This window comes from Vicia villosa, linkage group LG1 (assembly GCF_029867415.1).
Source record: "Vicia villosa cultivar HV-30 ecotype Madison, WI linkage group LG1, Vvil1.0, whole genome shotgun sequence".
NCBI classification, from domain to species: Eukaryota; Viridiplantae; Streptophyta; class Magnoliopsida; order Fabales; family Fabaceae; genus Vicia; species Vicia villosa.
The window spans coordinates 212,981,293-212,994,322 of NC_081180.1; the positions used below are offsets into that span (position 1 = coordinate 212,981,293).

At 34.1% G+C, this 13,030-nt stretch overlaps 1 protein-coding gene across 1 annotated transcript; it reads left to right on the forward strand.

Annotated features, from left to right (window-relative positions):
* The first annotated feature begins 8,179 nt into the window (after positions 1-8,179).
* Positions 8,180-9,299, forward strand: LOC131594526 (uncharacterized). Its single transcript, XM_058866695.1, has 5 exons — positions 8,180-8,214; positions 8,305-8,466; positions 8,594-8,683; positions 8,782-8,869; positions 8,958-9,299. Exons 1-5 carry the CDS (start codon positions 8,180-8,182, stop codon positions 9,213-9,215), a joined length of 633 nt encoding a protein of 210 aa, XP_058722678.1. The 3' UTR covers positions 9,216-9,299.
* Positions 9,300-13,030: the final 3,731 nt, after the last annotated feature.

Below are 13,030 nucleotides of genomic sequence, written 5' to 3' on the forward strand. Positions count from 1 at the left end.
TACGTATCCTTTTCAGGAATCAGAGTTACCGTAGCTCGGCTAAAGATTTTTTGTTTGTTTTTGTGTTTTTTAGTTGGGCGGAGTCAACGCTCGCGTTCTTGCACAAGGGGACAGCCTAGGATGCAATGGAACGGAGATAACGATGCCCTTAAGAAGAAGAAAGAGATTGGTTTGTGTCTTTTAGGGTAGATGAGTGATGAACAGTTCCCAATACCGGGCCACTCACCACTTTCTCTACTTCGTTTTAGTCTGGACCATTGTTAGATGTTTTAAGTGTTTTTGGTTGGTGTTTTTTAGAGGGAGTTTATTTTGCGATCCGAATCACATGAAATGTATAATGATCGAGAAGCAGATTAGGGAATGAATCCCACTCACTTCCATCCCATTATGTAATGTTTGAGAAACAGATTAGAGAATGAATCTCACTCATTTCTCTCCCATTAATTAATGTTTGAGAAACAGATTAGGGAATGAATCCCACTCGTTTCTCTCCCATTAAGTAGTGACCGAGAAACAGACTAGGGAATGAATCCCACTCGTTTCTATGCCACTAAGTGATTGAGAAATAGATTAGGGAATGAATCCCACTCATTTCTCTATCACTTGCCTAATGTGATTCGCATCTTCCGTTTATTAATGTTTTAAAGAGTTGAAAAGAAAAAGAATGCAATAGGGAACTAGATCTAACATTCTAATCTATGTTATTCTAATCTACTAATGGCCCTAAGGTCAAGGATACCTATCCTATCTCAATTCCTCTTAACAAAGAAGGAAGAGTCTAAGGGAACATGGCAAGCAGTAGCAAGATGTAATCAAAATCAAAGTAAGAAATGAGAGGCTAAGCATGGAAACAAGAGAAAGAAGCTCCAAGTCAGTAGCAAAACATGGGATTGAATGTCCCAAATCAAATACAAAAGCACCACGGTATCACACAAAAATATCCACAAGAAGTTACCAAAGTATCGCATACGTCATTACTTACCAATTAGCGGACAAACATCAATTAATCAAAACAAAAAGCAAGTGAACACATGAACTAGGATTGAAGTCAGTAGAAAACTCATTCATTTAGTTCCAATATCCTATGTTAATCTATATTAGTCAATTAGCATGAAACAACACAAAACTCTAACCAAAACTAGACAACACTAGGTTAATACTAGCTAAACGGTTTCAAATTGTGAACGAAGTTAGAAACATGCAATCAAATGGTACAAATCAGTAGCAAATAGCCTCTATTAGATGCCTAAACAACCACAAAATCATGCCATGAAGTTCCACACAAATTACGGGTCATTTGTACAAGTCACGGTGCAATCGTCAACCAAAAACAAGTTATTTACATGTGAGAAAGAAAAATCGAGTAAAATGGGAAAACATGATTTAAAATTTCAATTCCAGGTTTTAGGACCTCTAGACATCCCTAATTATATGTACAAAAAGTAACCAACATCATTGCATGAATGCAAATCGAATTATAGATCAAATTCACATGGTTAACCACTTAGAAGAACACATCAATCGGGTGAAAGAAACCTAATGAAAATCTAATCAAGACATGGAATTGCACTTTTATTTTTTATACACATGAATATATAGGAGCCTACTGATATCACACAAAAAATGGGAATTCAATTCTACTTCTAAGGCACTCAACCGAATTATTTTGTAAAACACCCTAAACATGCGAAAATATGAACATATCTAAGAAAAAGATTTATTTAAAATAGCAAACTAGTTTCTAAAAATCTATAAAAAATACCACAATTATTTACACACATATATCTATCTAAAACACATTTTATTGGGTTTTTATTTCAATGGAAAAATGATTTATGAAGTAAAAGTCATGGAGGAACAAAATTGAAACAATTTCTAGAAGTCTGCCTGCCAGGGGGTGTGTTAGTGAATTCAAAAGGAACTGAAGCTTAGTTAGTACGTATTTGGGCCCAGATTCAGGGGGTGTGATTAGGAATTCGCATGACCCATGGTTGTTTTTGTTGTTCATTACTTATTTTTTTTTTTTACAGAATTTAAAATGTGATAAAAGAAAATATAGATTAAAAATTAAAAAGGAAAAAAACTGAAAAAGGGGATTAGGGTAAAATGTTAGGCGACCTTTCAAATTCCTCGAATGATCTTTCTCCGGCTTCAGCGGCGACGGCGAAAGCTTTCCGATGAACCTTCGTCTCTTCCGTCCTCTCACGTATTGCATCAGTCCCTTCTCCGATCAAAACTCTACGGCGTCACCACCGTCCTCACCGGTCTCAATTTGTTTTCATCTGTTCCGATCTGCTACCGCGTCGATGCTTCGAAGGAGAGTGACGAGAAAGCCAGAGGAAGATATCAAGTATGCACGCGTTGAACCTTCTCCTCACTCCTTCGTCTCTTTCTTGAATCTCTTGATGCGTGAACGTTATTGCGCTCTTGCGATGTTCGTTGTTGTTCTTGCGGAGACGTTACTGAAGCCCGATGACGATGAATGCAGAGGCGACTCAAATGATGGATTGGAGATGATGATGTTGTTGAAGTTGGAAGATGATGATGAACGTGATTGTTGTTGAACGTTGTTGAAGTTGTAGAAGAGTGAGGTGCTGGATATTAGAGATTGGCGATGATTTTTGTGGACGCGTAAGCAAGATGAATGATTAAGATGTTGAATTCAGAGTTTTTTCTGTCGATTTTCTGAGAGATGATCGGAGCGATTTTCTGAGTTTTCTTATGTGTGATTTTCTTGCAGGAACTACGAAGGTTGATCATGAAGAAGATGCGATGCGATTATGATTGAAGATTAGTTATGGAGGACCGATTCTGGGATCAAAGATTTTGGTGAATTGAAGTGTTGATGATTGAATGAAGATGGGAGAGAGTATTGAAGATGGTCGGAAAATGGTGAAGTGAAGATTATGGATGAATGAAGAATCGAGAGAAATGAAGGTTGATGAAGGTGAGTTTCTTTTTGTTGGATTCTGTCATGTAGTTTAACTGATTTTTTTTGTTATGTGAATGAAAGTTAGTTAGGGTTAAAACTGAGTTAGTTGGTTAGGGTAGTTAGGAAATTAGTTAGGGGACTGTTACAATCTGTTTTTGCAGTTATGGTTAGGGAAGTTAGTTGACTTTTGGAAATGGTTAGTTTGTAACTGAATGGGCAGTTAGGATTCTGTTATAGGAATTGAGTTAGGAAATTAGAGAAGTTAGTTTGGTTTAGGAAAATGAATGTTAGTAATAACTGGTGATGGCTGAAAACCTTGCAGGGTTGGTTTAATGTATGGTGATGGTTTGGATGTTATTGATTTTGGCTGCTGCAGGGTTACGACAAGTCGGTTAAGGCTTGTCGTGAGGCTGTTATGGTTTTTGACAGCCCTGTATAAGTATTTTGTATTGAACTGTGCAGTGTGTGGCTGTATATGGTTATAGGGTGTTAGGATGTATTTAGAGACTCTGTTAGTATGTTAATATATGCTGCTGTGTTTTCTTTGGATGTATTATGTGTGGTACGATTTTGAATGGTAGGATAGCTTAATGATTTGAAACAGATGGATTGTTATGGTTTTGAATCGGCAGTATATATGCAGAATTGGAGTTTAGTTCTTTTTGGTTTATGGCTTTTTATGAAATGATGTATGTATGTATGAATGTGTGACCTGAAATTTGTTGCGTTTTTTACAGATTCTTAACAAGGGAGTATGAGGAAAGTGGCTGCTGAATTATGCATGTGAAAAACTGATTATTCTCATCGAAGTTCCTCGACAACTTGGTGGAGGTTTTAGGATGAGTTTAAGATCTTGTGTTGTTAATTTTGTAATGGAGTTTGAATGATAGATGATGTAATTGTATATGGATTTTGTGATGGGGGTTGGGCTTTGATGTAATATTTGTAATGAATATTTTTTGTATTGAATGGAGACATGGGCTTTTGAATGGAAATATGAATTTGTGTAATTGAACTTTTGTAACTCGACTTTTGTGTAATGGATATTGGATAGAAGTTTGGAAGGGTTTTGAAAAATGGATTGGGCTTTTCAATTTATTTATGATGGACACTTGAAAGAGAATATGGATCTTTGGATGAATGTTTGGAAAATGATGGACATTGTATTGTAGAGTTTTTTGAAAGGAAATTGTTTGAATGGTTCATGAATGAATGTTGAAACTTAGAGTGTTCTTGATTTTTTGTAATGAGATGTCTCTGAATGATGAATGAAATTGAAGCCCTATTTGCGAATTATGCCTTGAACGGTGTATGTCCTTTGTACTATGATTACCCTTGAACAAATTACTAACAATGGGGTCATTTGGACCAATCTCTTGAATCCATCTACCAACCAATGAAGCCATAGTTTTAATCCATCCGTCCATGTTGACAAACAACAAACAATTTTGAGGACGATCCTGCTTTAAACCCGTTTACTCTTCTAACCATGGTCACGCTCTTAGCAATTCCACCCCAAAGTATGAAAGTCACTAGTCCACTACCTTTATTGATGAATAATAACAAGCTCATGTGATAAGTAGACCCCGATCCTAAATAGACGCATCATGTCTCGACCATATAATGAACACAAGCATATGACTAGTTAGCCACATATAAGTCCTTATATCTTCATTCATCTATGAACCTTTATGAAGACAACATAATACCCTGTCTTGAAGAAAAAACCTTAACCTGTTCCATGACCCTTGATCCTTTGTCAGATTATTGATTAATGAATGCATGAGTTATGTTAATGACCTAATGGAGGCATGCAGATGAAATGCGAAGCTAAAACCAGTTAGAAATTAAAGGGGTAGGACAAATTTGGGGTATGACAACCTCGACACTCCATTTCACTCTATCTGTAAATAAGAACCTCCCCTCATTCGTTTGATAAGCTTTGCTAGCCAAGAAAGCTCTGCCACACTCTCACCATAACTTCAAATTCTGAAAACTCGAATTCCATATTTCTATACTTTCAGTTCTTTTCTCTTGACTCATTCCTCATCAGTGAACTCTCCTGAAGCTAACAGAAGAAGAATTATGCTCTGAGACCCTCTGAATCGTGCTAGCCAAGTTCAAGTTGCAAGCTCATTTATGCAATTTATATAGGTAGTTAGAGGCACCATTTCTTCAAACTCAAATTACTGGAGTGATCTATGTTGATCACTGATGCTTGCTATTAGATTAATTTGGATTGATTGAAGTGTTTTGGCAATCTTTTCTTCAAATTGGTTTTTTAAAATATCTCTGGTTTTTATCAAATTGACTATGCTCAAGCAAAAATAAATTTGGCGCGAGGGCACCATTGAAATCGTCTTGAAGAGACGAATCCAATGGTACCAGTCTCAATTCCTAATTTTACAGTTCTTGAACCTTGATTTCAGAGGGGGCGAGAGGTTGAAGATGATGACATAGTCATCTTCAACCAATGACATGACGCCATGCATCTTTTTTCAAAAATAATTTGGAACTTTGTGATCCTATGACGCCACGCATCCTTTCTATGACATAGTCATCAACAAACTCAGGAAAGGAGTAGAAAGTCCTGAAGTCATTTGGTGTACATGAGGAAGAAGATAAATGACACTCCCCCTCAATGCAGGAACCAGATCTTGCCATTAATGTAATTATCCAATTTTCCTTACTAATGGATAATTCTTCTAAAGGGCATATGCGACCCATTAAGTGGCATAAGAGACCCCTTAAGAGGCATAAGTGTAAGACCCATAATTTTATGGAACTATAAGTATCAGGGTGTAAGATTATAAAGGGAGTTAGAGGTTTTCGATCGTTAATTTTAATAAATGGTCTATAAATAAACATCGAGTGGTCAAAACCATACCGCAGCACTATCGAAAATTTAGTAATATTTTCCACGATGCTCTAATAGTTTTAATTATCTATGAAAAAGATTCGTCACTTTTATCAAAAATTAAGTAGAAGTTTTCAGGCATACCGGTCGAAACAAATCATCATTATACGAAAATTAGCGAGCGAACTATTTCGAGTTTTGATCTATACCAGATTATTTTATTAATCCATATTACGCATAGAGCGAGTAGGTAAGCTCGTTTTATTTTTTAACGCAATTTACGGTTATACTTTTACCTATCAGAGCTTATTTAACCGGGTATTTTTTATTTAAGATTTTGATCATTTTCAGCCTGTTTTATTAAACTTCGTACCGCGTAGATCATTTTAACATATTCATTTTTATTTTTCGATAAAATGCACATTCGACTGTTATTCGTTCCGGGTATTTTTTCTATGTGTATATCTCGGTAAAAAAATAAAAATATGACATTGTACAAGTTTTGCTTACGTAGGCATGAGGAAACTACTAAGCATCACTAACAGAAAAAATATCATGATATTTCCTTCTTGTAATCATGACATTGCATGTGTGAGAGAGAGATCTAATGGTTAGGGAGTATACTTATCTCTAACACTATTTTATCCAATGGCTCTTGATCCATGTTAGAGTTTATATATACATATCATTAGATAACCAACAGTTCACACCACACACAACTCTAACTCTCTCTCGGCTAACTACAAGCAAAACAAATTTCCCATTTCTCCACTACATTTCTTCACTTGAAAAGCTTAGAAACTTGGTATGATTTCCTTCTCATATAAATAATATCTTATTTACATTAGTGTAGTTAGATATAGTCTAAAATTTATTTGTTAAAAAAATTAATTTAGAGACTGTAATATTTAAACCGGAAAAGAAAATTCATCCGTGAGCATTTTGAAAGAAAGTAAAACTGAATTCTTGAAAAGCCAGGTTGGATTGAAAAATTGGCTGAGTTTTTATGATAAATTTATCCATTATTATAGTTCAATTTTATGTCACTTATATACAAATATAACAAACATGTTTTTAGTTTGAACTTTAAAAAAAAATGATTAAATTTAGAATCAAATCAACAAAAAATAATTACGTTAACTTTAATATTTTGAAATGTACTGTAATTATAATTTTGAACTACCTTTGAAATTGATTTAAAATTAAAGAAAATGTTTGATTTGGAATTGAATTTCTAATTGAAAATGCTTTAGATTATTTAAAGACGGGTTATACTATTAACTCATTCTAATTAGCCTTACAAGATTATTATAAATTAAAATTTATACAAAAAATTTAAGGAGAAGATCTTATTTTAAAAAGTCAAACAACCTGACGTGAATTTGTTTAATAACTACACTTTAAATTTTGTCAAATAAAATAATATATAGTTTTATTTTATTCTAAATAAAAGTTAATTTTCATTTGGTACATTATTTTTGAGAAATAATTATGTTTAATGATTTTAAGGTTAACTTACATTTTCACATTTAATTGGAGGTCTCATATAATGACTAATCGATTTTGTTTATACAAAAAGAAAGAGTATTAGGTTGGTGTGTATAACAATTCTCTAATTCCTGTTCTAAGATTTAAGTCCTCATTCATTTTAAATAAATATTTAAGTTGGTATGGATTCTTTTAAATATAGATGATTATGACTATTTTAGAAATAAAATCAATATAATGATTTATTCTAAATTAAAAAAATAGGGAATATTATTCTAATTTAGAATTTATAATTTATTCTTAGAAGGAGACAAATCTAATTTGATTTTAAAACTAGTGCGATACCCGTGCATGCGCACGGGTACGTGTTGGTGCAGTGTCATTTGGGTCAACTAATAGTTATTTGTCTACCTTAAATTTTTGTAAATATTTTTGATGTTTTGATAAATATTTATTTGAATATATTTGGATTATGCATACCACGGGTACCCGTCGGTCTTGCGCTTTGGGTTTTAGGGCACTTAAATAAAATAGAGAAAATGAATATATATGTGTAAGTTAATATAATAAGGTAAAATAATTTAAATAGGTTAAAAATATATGTTGGGCCTTATAGTTTGTTAATATATGTAAGTTAATAGGACATTAAAGTTTATTGGGCCTTAGATGGTTAGGCTTGGTGCAGAATACCTAATTTAATTGTTAGATCTAATATGTTAATAGGCCCACAAAAGAATCCTATTATTGTTATTGTTACATAACGTCGGCATTTAAAATTAAAGAAACGTTGGATTTCATAACTCTTCAACGTGTTGGCAATCAAAGGTTGTGTCTTCTTAAGTCTGTGTTTGGCATTGTTGCTGTAAGAAACGCAGGGTCGGGTGATACGTTTGAAGAACAAAATGTCACAACCAAGAAGGTATTCTCTTCGAATGAGGTATGTGCATGTGTTACTGTTTATGTTGTTTGCAGAGTTTATTAGAAGATATTCATCCATTTAGAGGTCACAATGTTGTTTTGATTTTAGTTCACCCGATCGGTTGGCGTTGCAAACACCATGGGAGCGGCTCACAGTTGAGAGGATACTGAGTGGGTCACATGAGAATGAGGATGTTATAGAGGAATGGAAGAAACAACATGAAAGATTGAATCTTGTCGAAGAGGCTGCCAGTGTTGTCGAAAATAAACGGTAATCTTATAGTTTTATTTTATTTTTTGCATTGAATTCCATTTAACCTCCACAAAATTGAATGTGTTTCCCGAATAATGTGTTACAACTTAGTTTAATGAATAGTTTGTATGTTATTGTGTTGAAGGAATGATGGAGATGGGATAGGAAGTTCTGTGGGATTATCAGATACTGCTGATTTGAATGAATACATAATGATATCTTCTGATAGTGAGAGGTAAAGTTTATTTATAAGTGATAGGGAATATATTATAGTTATAGGTATACTGATGTTGTTGTGTTGGAATTTTGTTGTAATTGTGGTGTTAATTTCAGGGAAATGAGTCCTATACAGGAGGAGCTGGAAGAAGCATACTGGACTCGTGAAGTTCATGATGTAAAGAAGTTTTGCTCAAATGTTATGGTAAGCAGTGTTCAAAGTCTATAGTTGTTGGCACAATGGTGTTATACACAGAAGTAATGTAACTGATATTGTCTGTCAATGAGTGCAGCATATTCCTGCAGAAATAGTAGACAAATGTGGACTTGCTGGAATGGCAGAGATTACCCTCAATGATGTGGACAACGGGTACCCATATGAGTGCAATATGAAGAAGAGGCCCAAAAAAAATGAAACATATTTGTATGGAGAATGGTTTGATTATGTAAGGGCAGCTGAATTAAAAGAAGGAGATAAAGTGCACTTTGTGATTTATTACCCGCCAGTGTTAGATATTATGGTTACAGTGGAGCGCAGTGGTGATCGTTGATAGAGCTGTTGGTTAGGCAATGTTTGTGGTGGATGTATAGGACTGTTTGTTGGCAGTTTGGTTTGTATGGGAATTATCGTTTTGTTTTTTTGTTGTAATGGTGGATGTGAACAAAGATTAACAATTATGGTACTATGTATGGTTTTAAATTAAATATTATCAAATTTGGTTTTAATCTGCCATGGTTTTATATGCAAAATTGATTACCAATCTGTTTTTAAATTAAGTATTGCTTATTATAAGTATTGAACAGGATTTCTATTAAAATTGATCAGAATAGGGTTCCTAATTTCATTATTGTTGGTATAAGTAGGGGTATGGGTCCTGTAAATGGTAGGCTATTAAATCTAAATGGTGAACATACAACAATGGACTTATGAATAGTTGAAAATCCAATTTAATAGGAGTATATGTTAAAGAATAGTATGGTAATATTAAATGGTTATAAAATAGCTGTAATGTGTTATATTATATTGGGATGTGAAAGCTCAATTGGGTTATGGGCAATTAATGTTTTTCGTGAGGAATATAAATAAAATGAAAACTGTTTTGAAGTGATGTAAATGCAAAGAAGACTAATTGAACAATTGCATTGAATTCTATTGGACTGTGGAAAAGTTGCAGGTATGTGAAGAGTCCATTTAGAGTGTTATATAAGTAATGTGTAGGAAGTTTGAAAGCACTAAAAACTGAAGCAGTCATCATTACTCTGCAACCAATAGTGTAAGCCGCGAACTTCTGAAAAGATGGAAGGAAGTGTTGATCAAGCAATGAGAGGTAAAGGTAAACATATCATTTGAATGGTTGTTCTGTTACATTTTGAATTTAAAAGTTATATATGGTTGCATGCAGGTGAAGAAAACTCGGTGAACCAAATGGCTATGGAGAAAGCTGTCACTTGTGATAACTCTGTGTATGTTTGAATTAGCTTATGTTGAGTATACGTTTTTATGCTTGAATTTAGAATGTTTGATAACACATTTATTTATTCACCATGTTGTTTGTTTCTATTATGTTTCAGATTCCATGAACCGGATGGTGAGGATGTTAGTTGCCATGCAGAGCAGCCTGCTAAGTTACGATATTGTATCTGGAAGCAAGATGTGGCTAATGGGAAGATGGCTCAGTCATGTCTTCTTGTAAGTTATTATTCGTTTTAAGCTTATTGTCTTTCCCTATCAGTTAATGGGATAATGTAATGTTGTTTTATATTAATATTGCAGGAAATTCCTGAGCATATTGTGGCAAGTCGCTGGCTCAATGGAGCAAGGTTTGTAGATTTGGTTGACTGGGAAAGAGAAGTCAGGTATGAATGTGAAGTTCATCATACCGAAAAGGGTCAGATGTTCTTAGGGCGTGGTTGGTACAAATTTGCCAAGGAAAGGTGCCTGCTTGATGGAGACTCTATGGGTTTCAGCATTAAGGATCCCGTCAGCAAGGAGATACTTGTAACAATGTTGAAAAATTGAAAAATGATGTAAAAGTTTGTTATAAGTATCTATCTATTAAACATTTTGTAATTCCCTGGTGGACTTAGCTCCACCTTTATATTAATATATATGATTTTGGTATTTAGATATTATGCTATAAATATATTACTTCTGTTACTTGCATTACTAATATGCTGTTAGTAATATATATTACTGCTGTTACTTGCATTACTAATATGTTGTTAATAATATATATTACTGCTGTTACAGATTTACCGTGATTAATTTTTAAAACTTAGACATTGTTAAAAACTTCTTTATACACAACATTTGTAGTTTTCCCCCTGAATTTCTTTTCTTCATCATGTATCAGTATTTTGATTCCCTTTTTTGTTGTTACTCTTGACAATGCGTCATAAATCTGGCCATGTGTGAATACATCTTTTGGTAAGTACAAACCAACGTTATCCAATGATTGTCCCTGTGATTTGTTGATGGTCATAGAATAGGAAACTATAATAGGGAACTGTCTCCTATTCCGTTTGAATGGCCATGTTTCTTGTCAATGTTAATACCTCAACTGAATGCCATATGTAAGATGCATTTATGGCACAGTGTACAATAATTGCCTCTGGGGACGACAGGTAAAATCTGTCTGAAATTGCTACCGAAAACAACAACCTTTCCACCAAATACATCAGTTGAATTTTTGTTTGCACTCATAACATCTTTCAAAGTTCTGTCAAGCGATTCTATTGCATACTTATGCGCCATTGGTGGCTCATCCCATATTATAAGCTTTGTCTGTCGTAACATGTCTGCAACATATGTCTGCAACATCATCGTTGAACTGAAATATTATTACACATATATATTGTTACCTCCTGGAAGTAACAATATCAATTCCAATTACAATATTAAACTGTATGAAATCTACAATATAAAACTGTATGGATTCACATTACTCTTGTGATAACAGCTGTTATGAAACAAACAGATATAATATTAATGGGGTATGTTGGAAAGTTGATTGGGATGAGGCAATAAGTGAAGCATTATCTGCTATATACTTTATACAATGCAAATGGAAGGTCTTGCCATTATAATTTCAAAACGTTATGCACAATCTTTATATTACCTATTATAACAGTCCTTATTAATGAGAACATGAATGGACATTAACATATTTCTAACTCTCATGTGTACCTTTATTTAACTCAGTAGGTGATCCCATTCAATCCAATTGCAACAGGTGCTCAGATAAATGTCAACAATTTGAAGAGAATACATACAATGTCTTTGATTATTTATAACATTCAACAGAGCATTTTGTCGGTGCATGCTAGTTGTGTGGACTTCTCAGTAAAAAGGCAAGTTCATAGCAGTTGAATAGATGATTAAGGAAAAACAGAAAAGTCTTATATTAAGATAACAGAATCAGACTTACGAGTCTGATTTGTTTATGATACATAAGTGAGATAAAACAAAAAACAAATAAAGTGGAAAGGAAATAAAACAAAAACACACCCAAACATACTTAAAATTATGCAGGAACTACTAATCTATCTTCTCTATTTTTATAATTTTCTTTAACTTGTTTGATGAAAGTTCTCCATCACACGTGGCATCCGAGGTTGTTGACTCGCTTGATGCGCCTGGAAAGTGTCTTTTTCCAGTAGGAGTAAGTGGATCTGTGCTGTGCGTTGAACTCACATCAAGATCCTGTTACATAAGTGAACAAACATCACACAATTAATATTCAACAGTACATTAAAAGTGGAGTACATTTGAGTACAGTAAACGTCCTTACGACGACAAAATTAGGTTCGGATCGAACAGTGGTCATTGCTTCAACAGCAGGCTGTTTCATCTACAAATCATTCGAAACATAGTACAAAATCATAATATGCACAAAGTCAGTTTACAATGATTTTAATTTGCATAACACATGCAAAGATTAAATTCAAATACCTCATTTGGGTCAAACTGATCAGCAAGCTCTTTCACAAAAGGGTCATTCTTCAATAGCATAACGACAGAGGCATTCTTCCAACGTGGTTGCCACTTAACTTTGAAAGCCATCTTGCAATCCAACATCTGATCCAATGCCAGTGGGAATTCCAAGGGATCATGAATGCCAGCCTGTAGGAGATTGCAAGACAAAGATCAGTTAACTCTGGCATAATTGTCTATGTTTTTCCAACGGTATGTAAACGGAAATACCTTAATCATTGTATGACGCAGCTGAGAAGCAGACAATCCCAAAAGTAACTCACACTCTCGGTCCCAAAATAAAAAGTTACAGCTATTCCCGGCATGAGTAACCTCAATCTCAATCTTATACCTACATTCACAGTATACATAGAGCTCTCAAAAAGGTCATGT